General features: G+C 38.1%; 1 protein-coding gene across 3 annotated transcripts; it reads right to left on the bottom strand.

Moving 5' to 3' along the window:
• Positions 1-226: 226 nt before the first annotated feature.
• LOC129775248 (zinc finger protein 490-like) lies at positions 227-23,756 on the bottom strand. Of its 3 annotated transcripts, none has more exons than XM_055779729.1 (8): positions 23,594-23,756; positions 20,968-21,223; positions 20,804-20,911; positions 3,756-3,902; positions 2,312-3,624; positions 1,818-2,246; positions 1,615-1,748; positions 227-1,551 (listed from the first exon to the last, which is right to left on the bottom strand). In XM_055779729.1, the coding sequence occupies exons 2-8, from the start codon at positions 21,221-21,223 to the stop codon at positions 1,398-1,400; spliced, it is 2,541 nt and encodes an 846-aa protein (XP_055635704.1). In that variant the 5' UTR covers positions 23,594-23,756; the 3' UTR covers positions 227-1,397. The 3 variants fall into 3 exon arrangements, with proteins under 3 accessions (XP_055635704.1, XP_055635706.1, XP_055635703.1); XM_055779728.1 differs by having other exon boundaries at positions 228-1,551; positions 3,702-3,902; XM_055779731.1 differs by lacking the exons at positions 20,804-20,911; positions 20,968-21,223; positions 23,594-23,756 and adding an exon at positions 3,970-4,593 and having other exon boundaries at positions 3,702-3,902.
• Between the last annotated feature and the right edge of the window lie 1,051 nt (positions 23,757-24,807).

Raw genomic sequence — 24,807 nt, forward strand, 5'->3', positions numbered from 1 at the left:
TCGAATAAATTTAGTATTTAAACAATGCGCTGTAACCCATTCTATTCGCTGTCTGAATATTACTATTTAGAGAAAAAAATGAGTGGTTTATATCTATGATATAACCGCAAGGTTGACGTGGAACTACCTTAGCTTAGCAATCATTCGTTTGTATTGATTAAATTCTTGATTGAATGAAACAGTTTCCAAATTCAATTGAGTTCAATATATTTGCTCTGTGAGTGAAAAAAATGAACAAATGCCGTGTAAAGTCAATTCATTTATTGTGATTGATTGTTCTTCGTTACAAGTAAATTTAATGACGGACCTTTTACGTTTGGTATGATGACTAGAACAAAATATATGTACGGAAGAATTATCAAACGTTTGATGAACCAGCCTAAGGCTGAAAATCTTTCCAATAAAGACAAAAAAAATTATCAAACGATTATTCTATTTTACATTTCCCTCTGAAGTTTACATCCCAAAAGTGTACATACTTCTCGAATCTTGAATTTGCTTGAAACTGGGAAGTTCATTCGCTTCTAGTGTCTGCACGATTTTCCCAGGTTCCTAAGTTTAGAAGATTATGTTAGGACAGACATATTCCACTCTGCACAAAGGCAAGCGAGGACAAAAGTACTAGCAGTTTGCATTTATTTGCAGAGCCGATTTCCCCAGAAACCTCGGTTTTGAAGTCCGTGTTAGGGAAACACATTCCAGTCGGAACAAAAATACCCCCGACTTGCATGAATTTGAAATACCGATTTCTCCAGGCACCTTGGTTTAGAAATCTCTATTAGGGAACACATTTCGGTGGGAACAAAAGCTCCCCCTACTTTCGTGTGTTCTTCTTCTTCTTTTCGGCTTTAAGAGGGTTTGAACTTTTCAGTTCACTCGCCTCTAGGGTCTTTCGTGTGTTTGCAATGCCGATTTCGCTGCTTGGTTTTAAAGTCTGTGTTAGGGAACATTTTTCGATGAGAACAAAAGTCCCCCTACTTTCATATATTTGCAATGCCGATTTCCCCAAGGCTGCTTGGTTTTGATGGCTGTGTTAGGGAAACCGTAAATCGGGCCAATCAAAACGATGCAGTTAGGGCGTTTAGATAACGCCTAATATTTTACAGTTATTCAATTGTTTATCTAATGAAAAACAACATTTTGTTAGTTGCGATAGATGCGTAGAAATATTCCCTATCAAGTGATGCAAACATCTCTCGTATCCAGTACGAAATGTTCGAGCTATAGGCATTCGAAATCTTTCATTTTTTCCTGCATGTTCTGTGTTTAGGTTTTCATTTTACCCTCCATATATTCCGGTTAAACGTAGTCCCACGTCAAAAATGTCTCGCACTATTATTTATTTTCATATCTTTATATATTAAAGCAGAACGAAATAAGATAGATTATTTTTTGCCTCAATCATCTGTCTCCACTACCTCGACGATTAGGTCCATATCTCCCTGACTGCTGAATTGAAAAGCCGTACGATCGGTTTCCGCTTCCGTATGGGTTCGTTCATGTTTCGACTGATCTGCCCGATATTTAAACTTTTTGTCGCATATTCGACACCTGTAAAGTAAAAAAAGAAACAAGTGAACGCAAAAGAGACCCCTAATTTGATCCCCGCCATACTTATAATTCAAGGTATCCGAATGTTTCCAGCGGTGTTCTTTCAGCGTTCGTTCGCGTACAAAAGCCTTCCCGCACACGTCGCACGCCCACGGTCGAACGTTCTTGTGTGCGTCCATGTGCTCAACTAAACTGTTCTGTAATAAAAATGGGACGGGCAGCGGTTGTAATATCACGTACTGCTGCTGCTAGGTGAACGAACTTACCCTGAAACGAAAACTTTTGCCACATTGCTCGCAGCAGAAACGTTTGACACCGTCGTGAATATATTCGTGCATATCAAGACTCTGTTTCGAAGGGAACCGTTTCGGGCAATGCGCGCAGTGAAACTTCAGTGTGTGTCTCGCCAGGTGGTTGTAGTGCTTGGCCCTATTTGTGGTGCTGAAATCACAGCCCTCCACTTGACACTTCCTCGGCGCAGCGAAGAATTGAGACTTTGGATACTGAGTTTTTGGATACTGGGTACTTGGGAGCTGTGGTTTCTTCTTCCTCGTCAGACCTTCATGCGCCACTGCGATGTGGTCATTCAGACAGTACCGGGATCGGAACCGTTTGCCACAAGTATCACATCGGAATCCTTTCTCACCCGTATGGGTACGCTCGTGGCCATGTAGACTAGTTTCGTTGGTGAACGTCTGAAATTCAACATTCCTCCTATGTAACGTGTTTGAATGCTTGGCGGATACGTGGGTCGACTTACCTTTTCACAGTACCTACATTTGTACGGTCTTTCCTGAGTATGGGAACGCTCGTGGCGCGTCATACGGGTTTTCGTGTCGAACTTTTTGTCACAATGACTGCACGGATAACGTCCATCGTCAAGCGCTTTGTGGGAGCGCATGTGTTTATGGAACCGTTTTCTGTTCTCCAATTGATGGCCGCAAATTTCGCAAGTGTATTTCGTCTTCGAATCTGCTCTATGGTGGTTCGACATATGGGCGTAAAGTGCCACTCGAGTGAACGTTTGTATCGGACAAGAGGCGATCGGACATCTGATCGAACCAGCATGCATTCGGAAGTGCCGGTGGAGTAAAATAAGAGAAGTGAACTGTTTCGCCTGCCCACTTTCATCCACACATCGATCACAGCTGTAAGGAAGCATATCCACATGATCCGGCAGATGTATATCCAGTGCGTCGGTGTCCGGAAACACGCTATCACAAATATAACACTTGTTTGGGTCAGGCTTTGTGTCCTTCATATCTATATTGTAGACACGTTTTGGCTGACGTTTCCTCTGAATAAATACGGGTCGTTCATCCGTTTCCTGTACCCCCATAGGAGCTTCAACAAACTCTGGCTCTAGATTAACTTCTTCCGCGTAAATGAAAGTCTCTACCATTTTTCCCTCTTCTATACGCTCCTCCTCCGATTGCTCGTTTGATTCTTCTAAATCTATCACTGTTTCTAAATCGACAGTATCGACAGGCCTTTGCGAATCACGCTCAACTTTGAGAGGTTTGTCAACCAGAGCAGCCATAAACTTTTCCACGGGCATATTTTTGGTGATCTCCTCAAGCACTTCGTTCCCTGCCTGTTTCTCCAAATGCTCCTGCTTCTTGATTAGACGCATCCGGATGATATCCTTATGTTGGCGAAGTATTTTCTCGCCATATGATTCCGTCGTGAGGCGAATTCCCTTCTGGTAATTTTGCAAATGCTCCAACAGGGTCTGTATCCTAGTTAGGGAGAAGCTCTTCAGCGTACGATGCGTGTCCAGAAAATCCTTCCTAATATTGTATGCATAGTCGAGCCTTATCAAACAATTTATGCACACTTTTTTGGGCAGTTTGTCGCGGAAATTAATATTAATCCCCGTAACGATGTAAAACATTTCCGGAACTAGCACATTCTGAATGCGGGACATAAGCGGGAAAAGATTCGGAATCTCGCGCAGACACAAGCGACAGAACGAATTAACACCTTCAATCGGAATGTCCAATGGATTGGTTATTATTTCGACTTGGGGAAGTGGAAGTTCCACCGGTTCCTCGTCAAGTTCTTCCTTAATGTCTGTTGATTGGAAAATATCAAACGAAAACAAAGTATTAAGATAACAGCTATTTTGGTGAATCACAAATACTGGTTACCATCACTGTCTAGATCAAAGTCATGCCATAAATTGGCATCAAATAAAGGCTCACTTTTCTTGACAGATGAAACGGATGTTGGTTCAATTTTCAGCTCTTCGAAGATTTCGTCGTCTGAATCTTCAAGCTTTTCAACGATCATCTCTTCATCATAACATTCCTCTGTTGTATCCAGTCTACAATCGTCTGCTGAAATGTTAACTAATAAAAATGAACTTAAGCCGTTTGCGATTTTTCAAAATATATTATTTATATGCATCAGACTCACTGGTTTCATTATACACAACACTTGGAGTGTCTGCAACCATATTATTAGATAGCAGTCTCCGGCGCATTTTTTTCATTTGCTATGTAAAAATTACATATAACGAAAGCTATAAATGAATCCTTTCGGTTTTCTGCACTACAGCAATAAACCACTCGATGCTAAGCACGAAAACAAAAGTGTCAGCTTTCGCCGTATTCAAGGTGAATAGTAAGGTGGAATGGTCTGCTAGAACTACACCCAGAAAAATCCTTGGTAAAAGAATACTCAAACAAACAAACAAAATTGAATTAACGCAAAGCTGCATCACCCCATGCGACACCTACATTACAGCTCAGAACCACAAAAGTGATGATGTTTGTATTCCAACGCGCTTGAAAGTGCGATTCGGTCGGGATTATTTTTATTAATTTCTATTTAGGTCCATTTTAACCGTAAAATGTCGTCATCAAATGGTAATAAAGCTAAATTCTTTCACAGTAAGTTACATATAATTCGACATCTAGCTAAGCGTAAGAACACACTGGACGGCTCTCCCGCGCGGATTTTGAAATGACAGGCCGCCGCGGGGCCTCGATAATGGAATGCAAATAAGATAAAACATACAAAGCGGGCGGGTGTGTACGGTTCTTAATTCAATGTTGTATGGTTCCAGAAAGTCGCCAAGGCTGGACGAGTGCGATGGGCAGGGCATGTTGCAAGATTGCCGGACAGTAGCTCTGCAAAGATGGTGTTCGCATCTAATCCGGTAGGAACAAGAAGGAGAGGATCCCAGCGAGCGAGGTGGCTGGACCAGGTGAAGCAGGACTTGGCAAGAATCGGTGCAGCCGGGAGTTGGAAAACTGCAGCCATGGACCGGGTTTATTGGAGAAGAGCATTGAATAATATCAATGTGATGTAGTCATAGTAAATAAAATAAATAAATAAATAAAAATGGTTCCTCATTCCTCGTCGATTATTTGAAAGAGACGGACACACATTGTCCGTCCTCCGCTACAATATCGAAGCTGGAAAGTTTTTTTCCCTCTCCGCCAAAGTGATTTTTGGTTGTTGTTTTTTTTTCTTTCGCCCATTGGTGACAAGTTAAGCGCCAACGCATCCAGAACAGCGAGGAAGCAGCACCTCTCCAGCGACGCTGGACCGGTGTTCTGTGAATTGGTTCCATTGAGCGTCACATTTGTATCTTCACCAAACATCAAACAGAGAAGTACAATAGAATAGTTTTTGCCGTCTCGCTATTGTGCTTATACCGTAGCGTGCAGCGTTGTATAGCTCCCTGAATAGGGTTGTTCAAGTTGTTCGAACTCATCAGACTAAATTTCTTTATTGAGTTTTTATTTATTATTTTTTTTTTACGAAATTATTGTTTTTTTTTCAAGAAGATTTTTGATTTGAGCTAGTTTTTAGTTTAAGTTAGTTTTTAGTCTAAGTTAGTTTTAAGTTGAGTTTTTGCGCGAGTGTGTGCGTGTGAGTTGTGTGTGTGCGTGCGAGTTTCTTTTTCGTTTTCATAGGCGGTTGCGCACCGTCTGCGCAACCGTTATGACATCTGCTGATGCCAATGTTGCGCGGACGCGTTATTATCAGCAGTCCTCGAAGGCACCATGGGTTGTTTTCTTTCGACCCAAGGAAAAAGCTTTGAGAACTCTTGATATTTCAAGAGATTTGCTGCGTAATTATAAGGGCGTCTCGATACATAAAGAGAGACCGGACAAACTGCGTGTAGAAGCGCCGACTTTTGATGTGGCCAACAAGATTGTTGACCACGAAGTTTTTAACAGGGAGTATCACATCTACATCCCTTCTCGAGAAGTGGAGATAGAAGGCGTAGTAACCGACGCGAGTCTGAGTGTCGATGAACTAAAACAAGCGTCGGGTTCCTTCAAAAACTCGATGATTGGAGATCTTGTAAAGATCCTGGATGTTAGAAATCTGCATTCAGCATCTTTGGAAGAAAATAAAAAAGTTTATAAGCCCTCGCACTCTTTTCGAGTTACTTTCGCAGGTTCTGTTCTCCCAAACTATGTGAAAGTAGAAAATGTTTTTTTCCCAGTGCGCCTGTTTGTACCGCGGGTTTATAATTGTACCAAATGTAAAAAGTTGGGACACTCGGTTAGCCACTGCGGTAACAAATTTCGTTGCGGCAAATGTGGCGATAAACATAGTGAGGATTCTTGCACTCAAACAGTGGAAAAATGTATTCACTGTGGCGAGAATCCTCACCCTCTACAAGAGTGCCCAAGGTTATATGGGTCTACCCCAAGGCTCATGTCTCAGCCAAGGCGTTGTATTATAGGTGGACCGCAATGTCAAAATTGCTGTTCGGCCATTGCTCGTGAAAAAACAAATTTGTTTACAAAACAAGTCGTATTTTTTGGTGACAAATGCATTCGTTGGCAAAATAGCTGCCCGCGCTTTATTGTTTATTGTAAAATGTACTTCTGTTTGGCTCCCATCGGCGGGGAAAAGAGTACTATCAGCTACGGCGATGGTGACAAACAATAACGCTGATTGTGGCTCCACTGATTTCGCTCAGGAAGGAGGAGAATGCTGTGCATATACCTGGAAGGAGATCCGGAAAGAGCTTGTAACGGTAATTGGCTAGAGCAAAAGGAGGTTGTGCACTATATTCCACGAATATATATTTGCTTATTTTTTCCTTCAATTATTTTCCTTAGCGAGTTGACATTGAAATCATAACCACACACCCAAACAAAAAGTAAATAATTCTGAAAGTTACGTCTCGCTACTCGTCTCACGTCATGTCCTGAAAGTGTCAAGAACGAAACACCTATAGTTCAGCATCTTGGTCTCAGCCCCCTTCTTTATAATTTTTATGTGAAAGATATTGACAGTTGTTTGGCAGAACAATGCACGCTAAGACAACTTGCAGATGATGGTGTGGTTTCCTTCAGAGGTCCCCATGCCGAAAACTTGCAATGACTATTGCAAAATTCACTAGATAACTTGTCTCAACGCATAACATGAGTCTCGAGGTTCTGGCAGGAGTAACTCCTCTACAGAACCGATTCTGGGAACTTTCTCTCAGAATACTGGTGAATTGCGGTATCACGAACACACTTGTGATTGAAAACTTTGATAAAATTCTTCATCTAAATATACAATCTCGGTTTATGAGAATTTATCATCACTATATTTCATCAGATATTTGTCTTCCATCGTTTACTCCAGACCGTGCTCACTTCACCATCAGCAGTTCCTCAATTGAATACGATCTGTCGATGAAACAAGCAATACTTGGGATTTCAGATCAGCTTCGACCAACTTTCATTCCCCGTATTTTTAACCGAAAGTACCAAAAAGTCAATTGCATGAAAAGATACTTCACTGATGGGTCTCGCCTCAATGGATCCACTGGCTTCGGTGTTTTCAATGAAAATTCAAGCGCCTTCCGTAAACTGCAGGAACCTTGTTCCGTTTATGTTGCTGAGCTGGCAGCAATCGACTTCGCATTGGGGATGATCTCCAACAAGCCTGCAGACCATTACTTCATTTTCTCGGATAGTCTCAGTTCGCTTGAGGCTTTCCAGTCGATGAAAACTAGTAGGCACCCATCTTATTTCCTCACAAAAGTGAGACAGCAGATGAGTGCACTGATCGAAAGATCTTATAAGTTAACCTTTGTTTGGGTCCCCTCTCATTGCTCAATTCCTGGCAATGAGAAGGCGGACACTCTCGCAAAGGTGGGTGCCCAGGAAGGCGAATTGTTTGATAGACAGATTTCATACGATGAATTTTTCCAATTACTGCGTCAGAGTTCCCTCTTGAGTTGGCAAACCGATTGGGACACTGGAAGTCTTGGGCGGTGGTTATATTCAATTATTCCAAAGGTTTCTTCGAGAGCGTGGTTCAAAGGTTTGGACTTAAGTCGTGACTTCATTCGTGTAATGAGTAGACTTATGTCCAACCACTACTCGCTAGATGTGCATCTCCACAGAATAAATCTTGTTCAAAGCAACGTCTGTCGGTGTGGAAACGGTTACGATGACATCGATCACGCAGTTTGGCAATGTACGGATAATTACGCAGCCAGAGAGTACCTTTTGAATGCCCTTGAGGTCCAAGGAAGACAACCCTATGTTCCTGTTAGAGACGTGTTGGGAACTCGCGACATCTGCTATATGCAGTTGATCTATATGTTTGTGAAACGGTCTAGTATAAGTATTTAATGCTTTTGTGTTTTTCTTTTTCGTTATTAGTTTGTTTGTCTTGTCCCCCCATCTCACCGTCGCCCACCCTCGACAGCTAGTCGAACACCAGATGCTACCCAGCAAACATTAAATCGCATAACAAGCATATATATAACATCATATGCCCTAAAATTTGGTTGGCATATAATGCGCCTAACTGGCATATGCATGCAAAAGTGGAGGCCATATACATACATGGCAAATGCTTACCGAATTTGTTTGGATGAATATGCAACTTTGACCGGCTATAATAGCGACTTTTGCCATACTCATATACGATTTATTACAGACATAGAAAAAAAAAACAAATGGCGCAAAATATTTTCGTGAAATGTTTATTATAGCCTCACGAATCGCTATTTTTATATATGAGTATTTATGTTTGTAGAAATAATAATTGTTTGATTGACTTGTGTTGGGAGTGGAATATGAATGTTTGAAATGGCACAGATTGATGTTTGATGAAAACTGCTCCGATGTGGGTTCGAACTCCGGTCGTCTGGATTATCATCCACCAGCTATCTCGCGCGGCTATCTGAAATTTAATTCAACAGCGGTTAAAACTTTCGAGTGCATCAGCATTTCATTGTCATTTCAATATGATGTAATATGTTCTTTATTAGGATCTAATATGATTCACTGTTTCATGATTTTCTTCAGCATGCAACACGATTCACTACAGTACTGAATCGATTTAAATTATACGCTTATACGACACACAAACTGCATCAGCGTAATATACGCATATGATGCGGATTAAATATGTTTTACGACAATGTGCATCATAAAATTGATGTTTATTATACCGAATTGCGACTTAATTTGATAATGGTATTTAAAATCGAGTTTTTACATTTAATGCGATTTCAAATATACACGATACATACTTTGATTGATATTATATGCGATTCTGATTTATTCGGATTTCTTGTAAGACTTGGCACGTGCAAAATTATACGATTTAATGTTTGCTGGGTATCCCTGGTCATTATGCACAATGCTACAGTGCGTGCGGCAACCCTCGGTTGAGACAACGATACCGACAAGAATAATTGGATATTTTCCTTCTAATTGTACATTTTTGGTAAACATCGAGTTTGATCTCAAATGGCCCCAGATTGATAGTCGTCACCACCCAGCAAACATTAAGTCATATGAATAGCTATAATTGGAGGCGATATACATACAACCAAGACACATTTGTATGGTATATGATGCATATAACTACCCAGCAAACATTAAATCGCATAACAAGCGTATATATAACATCATATGCCCTAAAATTTGGTTGGCATATAATGCGCCTAACTGGCATATGCATGCAAAAGTGGAGGCCATATACATACATAGCAAATGCTTACCGAATTTGTTTGGATGCATATGCAACTTTGACCGGCTATAATAGCGACTAGTGCCATACTCATATACGATTTATTACAGACATAGAAAAAAAACAAATGGCGCAAAATATGTATTATATATTTATATATTATATATTTATTATTGAGTATTAATGTTTGTAGAAATAATAATTGTTTGATTGACTTGTGTTGGGAGTGGAATTGAATGTTTAAAATGGCACAGATTGATGTTTGGTGAAAACTGCTCCGTTATGGGTTCGAACTCCGGTCGTCTGGATTATCATCCACCAGCTATCTCGCGCGGCTATCTGCAATTTAATTCTATAGCGGTTAAAACTTTCGAGTGCATCAGTATTTCATTGACATTTCAATATGATGTAATATGTCCTTTATTAGGATCTAATATGATTTACTGTTTCATGATTTTCTTCAGCATGCAACACGATTTACTACAGTACTGAATCGATTTAAATTATACGCTTATACGACACACAAACTGCATCAGCGTAATATACGCATATGATGCGGATTAAATATATTTTACGACAATGTACAACATAAAATTGATGTTTATTATACCGATATGCGACTTAATTTGATAATGGTATATCGAGTTTTTACATTTTATGCGATTTCAAATATACACGATACATACTTTGATTGATATTATATGCGATTATGATTTATTCGGATTTCTTGTAAGACTTGGCACATGCAAAATTATACGATTTAATGTTTGCTGGGTAGCATATACACGCAAAAGTGGAGGCGATATACGTATGTGCCATATTTTGTACACATATAAAGCCGTATATAACGATATGCGATGCTTTTTGGACTGATATGCGATTTGATCCGACAATGTTACCACTCAATCCATCGATGACATGGAAAATCGTGTTTTTGCATTTTATGCGAGTTTAGATATACATGATCGATATTTTGATTGATATTTTATGCGATTGTGATTTGATACTAATTTATATGTAACTTATCATGTGCAAAGTTATACGATTTAATGTTTGCTGGGCAGACGTCGACACTGTGCCACTGGCATTGCGAATATCCCATTACAGGTTACAATCGTCTCTAATGCGACATAGAAAGGTGCTTCGGTATGTCAAATTAGATGTAACTTACTTTATATTCTCAACGCGATTTGACCAAAGTCATAGATAACCTTCGAAATGTTTATGTTTGATAATGGATATAGGTTATGCATCGTTCGAGCGATACGAGAAGGATCTGCAGTATTTGAAGCAAATATATGTCACACATCGTTCGCCTAGTAGAAGGATGTAAATCACAACACTTATAACAAGCCATTCTTCATATATTATGAATGAAATCTCGCGTAACTTTTGAAAAGGTCCTATGTAACATTCACATCAACTCGAGAAAAACGGAGTTGAAGATCGGAATATTGTTCCGCGAATTGTTTCAAAAGGAATCAATCTTTATCACTACTTTTACCACTAGCAGTCAATAATAACTCTGAAAAACCAATCGTAACTGTTGTCATGTGATTTTAGTTAGAAATTCAAGCCTTCGAGCGAAAAATGTTACATTGGACGTTTTGACTGCCCGCTTTGTACATTGGACAAATAACGTTGCACGATGAGAATCTGAAAATAACTACTAAACAACGATCCAAATACTTGCACTTCGTGCTAAAAGCAGATCATTATTGTTATAACTCGTTGAATTGAACTAAAAACGATATCAACACCCGAAAATAACAAAAACTCAAAATGACCGAAGTGCGATTTCGTGTTGTATTGGTTGCTTTGTTACTTCGGATGTATCGAGCGTCAGAGGAAAGTGGTGTCCGAAGTAACAGTCGAGTGCTTAAAATTCGAATCTGTACATTGGTCATTTTTTGTATCGGCGATAAAAAGGTGAAAAGGATAGATACTTGAACGATTGTTTTCTCAATGCATTAAATGATTGATAACTAATAGTGTGAATCCATGAACTCGATTTGTTTACATTTGTTACTTAGGACGTTTTCGAAAGTTACGCGAGAAATAATATAAAATGATAATTTTCTATCTTTTTCAGCGTAGAAATAATATTTAAAACGGGGAAATTTGAAGAAAATAATTCTGATTTTTTCTCAAAATTCAAGCGAACTACAAACCAACAAAACCAAGCATCGTCATTTTACTCATCGTCATTTTGAGCTCTCCCAGCAAACATTAAATCGTATAAAATGCCATAATTGGAGACCATATACATACATCCAAGACACATTTAGATAATGTCTTGCGTAGAACTGGCATATACATGCAAAAGCGGAGGCGATATACCTACAGTAGAACCCCGATTATCCGCGGAACAGTCGGGCTAGCTCACCACGGATAACGAAAGTCGCGGATAACGCTGTAAATGACTAAAAATGAGTTCCAAACACAAAAAAAGATATTTCGGCATGAAAACTATGAGTCTATCATTCACCGACAAATTCGGGGAAGGCCTGTAGATTTACTATGGAGCTTGCATTCGCGGATCATCCGCTCGCGGATAATCGGGGTTCCACTGTATATGCCATATTATATACGTATATAAAACCGCATATAGCGATATGCGATGCTTTCTACACTGATATGCGATTTGATCCGACAATGTTACGACTTAATCCATCGATGACATGGAAAATTGAGTTTTTGCATCTTACTCGATTTTAGATATATATGATCCATATTTTGATTGATATTTTATGCGATTGTGGTTTGATACGAATTTATTTGTGGCTTATCATGTGCAAAGTTATACGATTAAATTTTTGCTGGGCTGTTGCATAATCAACCGCACCGCACGCACCGAAAAAGAATTTCATTTTTCATAATGAAGGTAATTTTTTACAGCGTTTTGGATGACTCCTGCGAAGGTAGTGCAAATTTTACGAATAATTGATATTTACAACGAGTTTTGAAAATCATGGAGGTGCACTCAAGCCACGCCAACATTTGAGTACAACATTACATCGCCCGATCAACGAAGCCAATGCAATGATACCGGGTTATGTCAGGAAATCCACATATTAACAGTGGGAAAAACCATAATATCCATAAGCGGACCTTACACGGTCAAATTTATTGACAATATGATGACATTTGAGAGCATAATGACAGCTAAACATGGCCGACAACGCAGAAATCCGGATTTTCTGATTTTCGGGCATCAATATCGTGACATTTCATATGGATGCATGATGTTGACGTTTTACCTCACGGACTTCCAGACTGAGTTGCCAGATTTGCAAGCGGACATTTAATGTTTGTTAGTCTTTTTTGCGATTGCAATTAAAATTTATAAACTTCTGAAATTGTAGCAATCATAAATGAAAGCTTTTGGTTTGGAAAACTGATATAGTAATTTACATTTAATGCGACATGCCGGAGTACCACTCAGTGTCGCATTGGAGGCGATTTGACCTGTAATTGGACATTGAAGATGAGAGTGGTACAGCGTCGACGTCTGGCGGCGAATGTCAATGTGGGGCCATAATTTGGGCCCGAACTCGATGTTTACAAAAATGTCTAACTAAACGTGTCGCATATAGGTCTGTCCAATTAGAAAAATGTCGCATTAAATGTAAATTACTGTACCTAAAATAGCAAAATACAGTACTTTTCGCGATACAAACCAAAACCTCAAAGTAACTGACAATGTGATGGTGAGAGAGTGAATGAAAATTAACAACGTCTTAGGACTGTTTAAAACATTGAACTCGTTCATTCTTTGCGCTAGCGAGCGGGGCAGCCACTTTAGTCTAAGTTGTGTGTTTCTTCACACTCCGCTATAAAATTTGGAGAATGAGAAGATCTGGGAAAATCACAGGTGAAAAAACATCACGTGTTAATTCAAGTTACAGTAGAATCCCGATTATCCGTGAATAGTCGGGATGATTTTTAAACATAGAAACTATGTTTTATCAATACAGAAATAGATACAGATACAGATAATCGGGGTACAGATACAGATACAGATAATCGGGGTTCTACTGTCATAGTCTTATTTATCGAATAAAAACATTTGCTTGCAGATAATATAATTTGCATATATTTTCACAATCTAAAATAATTTGGCATCCCTGAAACTGAAAGGATCAGTCTGTATTTGTGAAGTGAGTATTATGATGTGTTTTTGAGAAGGAAAAACGAGTTTTAAAGTGTAAATTATGAATGAAAATTAACTTTTCCAAATCAAATTAGTATTCTATGTGAATGCAAATCACTTTTTTCTGCAAGTGGTGAGAAAATCCCATACAAAAATTGTATCTGAAACTGACGTTATATAATAATAATAAATTTTAGTAGGAATATCTGAAAATTCATAGAAAATAGGTTAAGTTAGAGTTAGGACTACGCGCTTCAACTAATTAAATAATACCAAGTAGATATTTTCATTCAAATTTTACCAATTGAAAATTGCAATTTAGCCTTCTAATCGGATGGAGAATAGTTTGGATCCCAAACTCGAATGTCACCACTAGCCATCGCGGATATTTTCGTTGTCTCGGGTTGAGGGCGATATTGACCGTGTAAGGTGGAAAAATATTGATTGAGGTTAGATCGGATGTCGAAAGCCTAGCTGTCACGATATTGAAGACACTTATTATCATTCAGTTTGATCGTGTAAGGTGCCCATTACACGGTCAATTTTATTGACAATATGATGACATTTGAGAGCATAATGACAGCTCAACATGGCCGACAACGCAGAAATCCGGATTTTCTGATTTTCGGGCATCAATATCGTGACATTTCATATGGATGCATGATGTTGAAGTTTTACCTCACGGACTTCAAGACTGAGTTGCCAGGTTTGCAAGCGGACATTTAATTTATGTTAGTCTTTTTTTGCGATTGCAATTGAAATTTATAAACTTCTGAAATTGTAGGAATCATAAATGAAAGCTTTTGGTTTGGAAAACTAATACAGTAATTAACATTTAATGCGACATGCCGAGGATGTGTTTGTTTATTGTTTACTATCTTTATATTTTACTATGTTTACAAAAATGTCCAATTAGAGGTAAAAATGTCCAATTAAACGTGTCGCATTACAGGTCTGTCCAATTAGAAAAATGGCGCTTTAAATGTAAATTACTGTACTTTAAACAGCGAAATACGGTACTTTTCACGAAACGAATCAAAACCTCAAAGTAAACTGACAAGGTGATGGTGAGTAAGTGAATAAAAATTAACAACGTCTTAGGATTTTTTTAACATTGAACTCGATCATTCTTTGCGCTAGCGAGCGGGGCAGCCACTTTAGTCTAAGTTGTGTAATTCTTCACACTCCGCTAGAAAAATTTGGAGAAGAAATGAAAAAAACATCACGTGTTAATTCAAGTTACAGTAAAATCCCGATTTTCCGCGGAATAGTCTATTAAACTAACCGCGAATAACAGAAAATCTCGGATGACCCATTAAAGGACCAAAAAAGAAATGCAAACACGAAAAAAGATGTTTCAACATAAAAACTATGTTTTATCAATACAGAAATCATTAAACTATCCATCTATAAGGTCGTGTATACCAGTGGCAAAATAATGTAAAAGCCATGACCACAACAAATGATCATGGGCCTGGCACTCACTAACAAATTCCGGAAAAGCTTGATTAACTATGGAACTCGCAGTCGCGAATAATCCGCACGGCTGATCACCCGCTCGCGGATAATCGGGGTTCTACTGTCATAGTCTTATTTATGGAATAAAAACATTTGCTTGCAGATAATATAATTTGCATATATTTTCACAATCTAAAATAATTTGGCATCCCTGAAACTGAAAGGAACAGTCTGTATTTGTGAAGCGAGTATTATGATGTGTTTTTGAGAAGGAAAAACGAGTTTTAAAGTGTAAATTATGAATGAAAATTACCTTTTCCGAATCAAATTAGTATTCTATGTGAATGCAAATCACTATTTTCTGTAAGTGATGAGAAAATCCCATACAAAAATTGTGTCTGAAATTGACGTTATATTGTAATAATAAATTTTAGTAGGAATGTCTGAAAATTCAGAGGAAATGAGGTTAAGTTAGGGTTAGGACTACGCGCTTCAACTAATTAAATAATGCCAAGTAGCTATTTTCATTCAAATTTGACCAATTGAAAATTGCCTTTTAGCCTTCTAATCTGATGAAGAATATTTTGGATCCCAAACTCGAATGTCGCCACTAGCCATTGCGGATACTTTCGTTGTTTCGGGTTGAGGGCGATATTGACCGTGTAAGGTGGCAAAATATTGATTGAGGTGAGATCGGATGTCGAAAGCCTAGCTGTCACGATATTGAAGACACTTATTGTCAATCATTTCGATCGTGTAAGGTGCCCAATAAGCAAACTTTGGCTTTGACAGATGAACGAAGCGTTACTAATAAAACAATGACGCGTTACTAATAAAACAAGTACTAATATTTTTAGTCCGATGTAAGATTATTATGCAACACAAAATATTAGAACTTTTAGATTCTAGACTTGTAACTTGTAACCAATACTATGAGGCTGATTATGCAACAGGGCCCTGGTTGTAAATCTAATAGCGAATTCGTTTTTAAAACTGAGTTAGTGTCACACTGACTCTGAAATAAAAAAAGACGGGTGGGTAATGTCGGGGACATAACCGGAGTGACGTAGGACTATACAAAGGGGACAGCTTTTGTTAAATATATATTTAAAATATATTGTTTTACTTTCTTCTCCTACGTGAATACCTACCTATCTACCTGAAAAATGGATTAGTTTACTGTTTACTCTTTATGAATATGTGATGGTTCTGAAAAGAACCTTTGGTGTTGTGTTTTTGTTATCACTCGATATTCCCATCTTGTTCGGTTAAACCTTCCTGTTTAGCTATTGCGTTTGCCACTCGCCACAGCTTTCACAGTTGGAAAATTTCTTCCCATCCAGCTTGTGACATGTTGTTCAGTAAATTACATTTAATGCGACGTGCCGGAGAAACACTTTGCCACTCACTGAAACTAATTGTTGCCTTGATGAGCGCCGAACCGAAGCTGCTCTGTTCTTGATGCGGGTTTTCTTATTGTCGTGAGATGCTTTGCAAGCCAACTCGAGCACTCCGATGGCCGAAACTCTATAATCGCTGTTAGGTATACTGGTGCTCCGGCACCAATCCGTTCGGCCTAGTTACCCTTGCGGAGCAATCAGTGAATGCGACCAACAGGGAACTGGAGACCTGCACGGTTCGAGTGAGACTTTGCCTTTCCCTTAACTTGTCCTCCTTTGTTACGTCCACGATGCCGATGCCGTACAACCACACGGGTTTACGGTTTGAAAGAAAATAAGATATTTTTTTGGGCTCCGCGTGTTTTATACTCTAGCGGTACACACTCACAGGATATAGAAAAATCAGCAGACTCAGCCAGAGGGGCGAGTCCAACGAGACGAACGAATGAGCGTTAAAAGGGAGCGATGGCAAAAAAATACATTCATTACGATTTGTTCGCTCGTTGGATTCACATGCAGGCTAAAAAGGATCCTTTTCAGGATCACAAAATTATCTTCAATCTAAAGAGTTTATTGTTTTGTTATCACTCGATATCCCCATCTTGTTCGGCTAAACCTTTCTGTTTAACGATTGCATTTGCCGCTCGCCACAGCTTTCACAGTTGGAAAATTTCTTCCCATCCAGCTTGTGACATATTTTACAGTAAATCACATTCAATGACACGTCGCATTACCACCACTCAGTATCGGATTGGAGGTAATTTTAACCTGTAATTGAACATTTGCGATGACAGTGGTACAGTGTCGACTTTCAATGTGGGGTCATAATTTGGATCCCTATGTTTACAAAAATGTCCAACTAAATATGTCGCATTACAATTAGCTAAATGTCGAAATAAGTGTAAATTACTGCACTTTCAATCTAGAAGCAATTTAAGAATTGGTGAAAATCAATAAGCTCAGAACAACTGCCAAATTCACATACTCAACAGATCCTGGCAAACAAATTATGAAAAAATCAATTTGTGTTTTATTATTATTTTGGATAATGTTTTAGAAAGCATTGAACTGTATTTCCTAAACTCTTTTTTGGAAGGTTTAATGGCCCTGAAAAGCGCCTTGTATTATGGAATGGTTCCAATTTAGAAAACTTAGTACTCGTGGTTTTGAAAAAAAACATTTCGAACGCCCTCGATGCCGCCTTTTTCTGGATTTGCCACCAAAGCAGTTTGTATAAAGAACAAACTTTTTTCTTCTGCTACCTGATGCCGTTTTGCGATTGCGTTTGCCACTCGCCACTCGCTGCAACTGCCTGTTGTCTTGATGTCCACCGAACCGAATGTGTTCTGTTCCGAATGCGGGTTTTCTTATCGTCGCGAGCAGCTTTGCCAGCTAACTCGATCACTTCGGCGGCCGAAACTATATAACGCCGGCTAGGTGGACTGGTGCACTGGTACTAACGCGCTAGGCCTAGCTACCCTTGCGGGGAACTCCAGATCAACACGGTTCGAGCGGGATTTTGCCTTTCCCCTCACTTTTCCTCCTTTACCATGTCCAGACATGGCTGCTTGGGTTGGTTTGTTGATGTGTTGTGATGCGAACCGATGTGGTGTACGGTTTGAATGAGAATGATCGTTACGGCAGCGGAGCGGAGATTTTTAAGCTGACTGGCTGGCTCGAGAATTACGCATGTGTGAGACTGCGACCAATGTTTCGTTCATTTTTTTCTTTTTCCTTTCCAATCGTGCTTCATTCTATTTCGCTGCTGCTCTGGTTGCCCGTTTTGGTCGGTACGATTTGAGGAGCACAAAATGGACCAATCAAAAATGGGCACATAGTGCATTTTGACAATGCTTGATATTTCGCAATTATTCAATTATTTATCTCAAGAAAAATGAAATGTTATTCGTTATGATAGATGCGTAGATATATTTCCTATCAATTGATGCAAAAACCTTTGCGATCTATTGAGAAATGCTCGAGTTATAAGCGTTCCAAATCTTGCATTTTTTCCTACTTGTTCAGTGCCTAGATTTCCATTTCACCCCCTATATCTTCCGGTTAGACGTAGTCCTACGTCAAAAAACCTTTTCAGGTTCACGAATGCGTCGGTTTGTTGGTGTGCGTTATATAGTCTGATTTGTTTATATTTGCGATGACAAATGTGCAGTGTCGACTTCTGATGGTGATATTAGTGCTTGGGAGGTAATTTTTTCTCTATCAGATCAGAAGGGCCAAGTGCAGTATAAAAATGAAAAAGTTTGAATGAAAATTTCTACTTCATATTGTTTAATTACCTAACTAATGTACTCCTGACACTCACTTAACCATTTGTCGATGCATTTCCTGTTTGTTACACAAGTAATTGATAATATAATATAAAATCATCATCAGACACAGTTTTCGTTCAATATGTTTTAGCAATTTCAAAAAAAAAACTCTTATTTCATCACATAAAATTAGTATTCGATACGTTAAAGTAAATTTTCATTCATAATTTTGATTTTGAAAGCATGTTTGTTTCACCTGATAAACCATAATTATTTTAGATTTTTTTAGATTTTCCAAAACAACACTCGGAACTTCACAGTTCAGTATAGTTGTATTGGTGAACACGAGTGCGAACCGGTGAAACATCTCAGTGCGAAACAAACAGCTTTCTGGTTGAACCTGGTGCGAAACTGGGTTGAAACCAGGGGTTAGACATCAATTGAATATAGGCTACCCAAAATAAAAATCAATATGGCGTCATTTGCTTACCAACATATCATTTACGAGGATTGAAATCGAAAAATGCGTTGCTTTATTCTAACTGCTTGAGCGATTTTTATATTTCGGTTTCACATGGAGGTGTTCACATTTAACATGGAGTTTAAAGTTAGCCACTATTCGACTATATAACCGGACCAAGTTGTAATTGTAATTGATAGAACCAAAATGTCAGTGAACCGCAGCAATATTGGGTACACTGGCAATATGAGGGATTTGACGTTTTAGTTGTACCCCTGGTTAAAACAGAAGGAGGCCGTACACTGTTTGCCCGAAGGTCAAATATTTGATATTTGTTGACAGATAAGTTTTGATTTCATATTTGTACAAACACTATTTTGTTTGCCACTTGTTTGCCAGTGGTAAACAATGTCAAACACCGAACATGGAAAAAATCCGCTGAAATATTCAAGGTAACCTAACCATGTACCGACAGGTTCGAAGAACAGACTGAAAAAATATTTTAGACATCCAATAATTGAATATTTGCTTGTCGAATTCAAGTATTCTTTCCACGCTGAAAAGGTTAGAAAATCATCATTTTACAATGTGGTATGTATATTACGAGGAATGGCTTGTTATAAGTATTGTAACTTTAACAACTTTAACAACAAAGTAAACGATGAATAGGGTGTTTTCCGCTAAAAATACTGCAAATCCTTCTCGTATCGGCCCCTACATAATCAATGATATCAGCCAATTTGATGAGATATCGATTTCATCGCAATTATCCATAGTATCACTAACCAGTATGCATTATCAAACTTTAAATTTTCGAAGGTTATGTATGACTTTGGTCAAATCGCGTGTTGAAACAATCGTAAATATAAAAAACTCCAACATTCTTACCATATACTGACGACATTCAATGGCTGAAATGAATCTAAATTGAAATAAAATGAATAATCACAACCGAATCTTGCGTTTCAGTGCGTAAAATAATCAAATACCCTCACTTTTGTGGCTCTGAGCTCTAATGTATATGTCGCACAATGTTATAGTCATAAAAGATTATTTGATTGCGATGAGTTTGGAAAAGAAATTATTCTGTACAATTTTATATATGACATGTTATTTTCTTACCTCTTTCAGTAGTGAAAATTGTATAAATGTTGACAATGGTTGAATCAATAAAGGAAATTCGAGAGCACAATCAAAAACAAGTTGAAAAATGAATGGTTCCTGCATGCGAGAACTACATTGGAAAGTCCGAGAGTAAAATATACGTGATTTTTTTTAAGGCTACCTTATCATCATTTTCTTAGTTCAAAAACAAAATCCAGATGTCTCACCGATTATTTACGTTTTGCGTTAGATCGCCAATATCAATGTTCTGATTAACACCGATGGTCATTTCAGAATGACATGAAAATTTTCTATACTTCATGTAATACATTATGCAAACAAAAAGCAATCTGAATAAAAACATAATCAAATCTACCAATTGAATTCATCAGGCATTCGCGTGAAATTGTTCTTTTTGACTACTCGTGTAGTAAATTAAATAACAAAAACCTACCTGGTATTTCAACATTTTCTATCGCCTCAGGCCATGTTTTATCGTAATCAGTGAATTGATTTGCGTTCACCTCTGATATTGTACAATGTTCGGGATCCCCTGGTAATGCTAAAATGAGCAATAATTCATTAGACTTACTTAGGTCTACACAAATCACAACTTACCATCAGCATTGAGTTTCCGGCGCCGCTTGGCTGAGTTCGAGCAAGTATTCTCAATGTAGCAGTATGGTGCGAAATGTTTTGCACAAATTCCTTGGTTGGCTTGAGGCTTCCATCCTTTTTTTTTACCACAATAGCCAATCCAATGAGAGAGACGACTCTCATTCGTGGGAAATCCATGCACAGTTGTAGTAAAATCCGTATTTCTGCTGTGCAAACGTGTTGTTCCGCAACCATGAACAGCACAGTAATGAGCCATCTATGAAGAAAACAAGCTTTTCATATACTGCCCATGTTTGTATAGGAGATGTAAGCGACAAAATGAACAAAATCGACTTTTTCGCTGTTATGCATTCTGCGCAATGTAACACGTTTGTTCAACATGCAAACAAACACATTTTGTTCGAAAACATTTGAGCAATTTTGAAAAAAAAACGTTTCCGAAGAATCACTGTTTGTCCGCATAACAGACGTAGTTCCATACAGCCTTCATACGTCGTTCAAAAATCAACAATTAGCATTATTATGTGCTATAAGCAAAATCTACATTTGAATCACATTCTTTGTAGAGTCCGAACATACCTGTCATGATAGTGTCTTATTACTTAGTGTTTAATGAATAAAAGAAACCATTGAAACGCTACTCATATAATTACTATTTTCTGTACACTGCACTGTGATGAACAAAGAGAACCAATTGTGTTTTTTAATGTTATAATTACCTAAATTTCTGCATTTGAAACTTCAAGTAAATAATGAAACAATCAGATCAGTAGTAAAATTAAAATAATATTGGTTTCTAGCAATATAGACTCGGATTCGGATTCTGGATTCGTAGCCAGAGCACCTTTTCCAGATATTCACTAAATTTCCAAACCTATTTGATTTTATCCGATAACAGGTGAAACTACCGACGGAGACGTTTTGAATATTATCAGAAATGTAAATACTAACGCTACAGACAGAGCAACCTGGTGATTACGTCTAGCTATGCGAACAAATGTTCATTGAAACGATTGATTGTCCGCATAAATAGACGCAAGCGTTTTCCAAATGAAAAAAAAATGTAAGGGGTTGTATCTAAGACATGACCTCATATTTTCGACGTAGAACTACGCAGTTATTTTATGCAATCCACTTGTTTACCACTTCGAATATTATTTTAGAACACATCGACATTTTTGTAATAGATTACGTTCTTCGTTACAAATAAATTCATTGAACGTCCTTTTACGTTTGATAGGATGCATAAGACTACCAAAATATGTGAATAGAAGAATTGTTAAACGATCATTGTATTTTACATTTCCCTCTGAAATTATTGCACATCTCATTTTTACGTAGTTCTCGAACCGCGAAAATTCATTCACCTCTAGTATCTGAAATGACGATTTTTCCAAGCTTCTCAGTTTAAAAGTACGTTTTAAGGAAACATATTCCAGTCTGCACAACGACGAGCGAGTACAAAAGTGCACAACACCAAAAAATACCCCCGACTTGAAGTATTTGCAAAGCGGATTCCCCCAGGCACATAAATTTTGAAGTCCGTGCTAGGGAAACACAGCTCGGTGGGAACCAAAATACCCCCGACTTGCATGTATATTTGCAGAGCGCATTTCCACAGGTACATCGATTTAGAAGTCTGTGTTGGGGAAACCGTAAATCGGGCCAATCAAAACTTAGCAATTAAGGCGTTTAAATAACGCGACATTTTACAGTTATTCAATTGTTCATCTCATGAAAAATAATATTTCATTAATTGTGATAGACGCGTAGAAATATTTCCTATCAATTAATGCAAACATCTTTCCGATCTGTTACGAAATGTTCGAGTTATAAGCATTCGAAATACGGGTAGGGCTAGCACACAAATCGACAGAACAAATGTATGGGAAAAAAGAATGGAAAAAAAAGAAGTTCTTCCAGTTTACATGAATTTAAATCGTTTAGAGATTAGCGAATTGTAATGTATAGCATATCAAACAAATCTTAGAGAATTCGATTGGTATGCAAATCATGAGAATTCGTTCACAGTGAAAATAGTTATTAACGTTAACTTTATTTCATAAAAACGTGACCTGTTTTCTGATTGGCACCCTTCCTGAAAGACGTAGTTCTACGTCACAATATGTTTTAATCCGCAAAATCTCCTAAGCCCTCGTTTTGCCGATAATATCCTTCAACTGGACAGATTATTTCATTGGAAATTTGCATGTTTAACTCAAAAAGTTGTTTTTTACTTATTTTATTTTCTCTTGGTTTGGATCGATTAATCCACGTAAATTATTCGTTTGCTTCGATTATTGGTTGCGCAGTATTCGTTCAATTTATAATCGATTTCTATAGGAAGTCTAGGCGCCTAGAAGTATATCCCAAGGTGAGACCGTTTCGTCACTAAGTTGTTTAGGGGAGCGGTATATGAAAACAGTACGGAAGAAAGCAGAAGGGGTATTATTTGTTTGAAGCATGAAAAAGCCGGACTACGAGCGAGCTTGGGGACAAGCGTATTGTGTTTTGTTTACAAACAAAACACAGTAGACTTCCAAGATGGCTGAAGAGTGGTTTTAGCAAGTTGGCCCACCTTAGGATATACTTCTAGGCGCCTTACTTTTAATATTGAAAAACTTACCCCGTAAATCAGTGCTTCTAGAACCGAATTATAAAACCAATCACTCAATCGCACTGATCGCACAATAAGTGAATGAAGTGTTAAATACCCGGAAATACTTGATTTTGTTGAAACGCTTTGAAAATCAAACAGCACACAACCTTTAACGCTTGTATCTGACAGTATTTATATACATATAGAGACGTCGGTTAATCGTTCGATTAATTCAAATAATCGAATATCTGAAATTATAATCGAGTAATTTTGCATCGAATAATTTAAAATCAAAATATGAATACATCGAATAATTGCCACTGTAATCGCGATTAATGAAAGAAGAAATCTTTCTCAAGGTTAATGCATTTTTGGGTTAAGAATAAGGCTATATATTTTTTTTCCAACATTTTTTTCTCCAGCCTTCTAACATCGATAACCCGATAGACCACGCGACCAGAATGACAACGTCATACGTGATTATTACAAGAAATAAATATTCGCTCGATTAATAGAATATTGAAAAACAATTATTCGAATGAATCGAATATTGAAAAATGCCCCAACGATTAATCGATAATCGAATAAATGAAAAATTTAGACATCACTATATACATACGAATCAGCTGTGCCCTTACCCAGGGTACATATATGACAAGGTAGTCTGAACTGACTTGTGCATCAGTAACAGTGAGGCTGTGACGTGTAGCTTTGCAAGTATCATGGAGCGGTATAATAAATTAGCCTTAATAAGTTTGTTTCTATTGTATTTTAGCCTCATGTATATATTTATTCTTTGCAGTAAAGTTAATCTATTTAGATTCAAACCCTTATCAAAACCTAGTGGAAATTGCGGTTCGGTAATTCGGATTTTAGCTTCCTGAAGCTCTCTGTATCTCTCCGATACAGAGATGTTGATGGTACTGCTGCCGATTTCTTTTGACGGAATACCCCTCTCGGGCTAGTCTTGTTTCGTCCCATTAGAAAACTGGACCGATTCCGCGGATGTTGCGGATGTTTTACTGGATTCAACTCTTGCTTGATGTCAATCAAGAACTTTCGGCGAGCTGTCCGGTTTTGATTTCCCGAGGCATGAAAATTGTTGGCCTTTCGGACAGTAGGAACAGCTAAAAAAAACTATTTTGGGTACTAATTGTAAAATCTGGATTTATTTAAATTTACCTGTTGGTATCAGTTCTCGACGATATTGTACTTCCAATCGATATGCATGAAACAATTTG

This window comes from Toxorhynchites rutilus, chromosome 3 (genome assembly GCF_029784135.1).
Source record: "Toxorhynchites rutilus septentrionalis strain SRP chromosome 3, ASM2978413v1, whole genome shotgun sequence".
NCBI classification, from domain to species: Eukaryota; Metazoa; Arthropoda; class Insecta; order Diptera; family Culicidae; genus Toxorhynchites; species Toxorhynchites rutilus.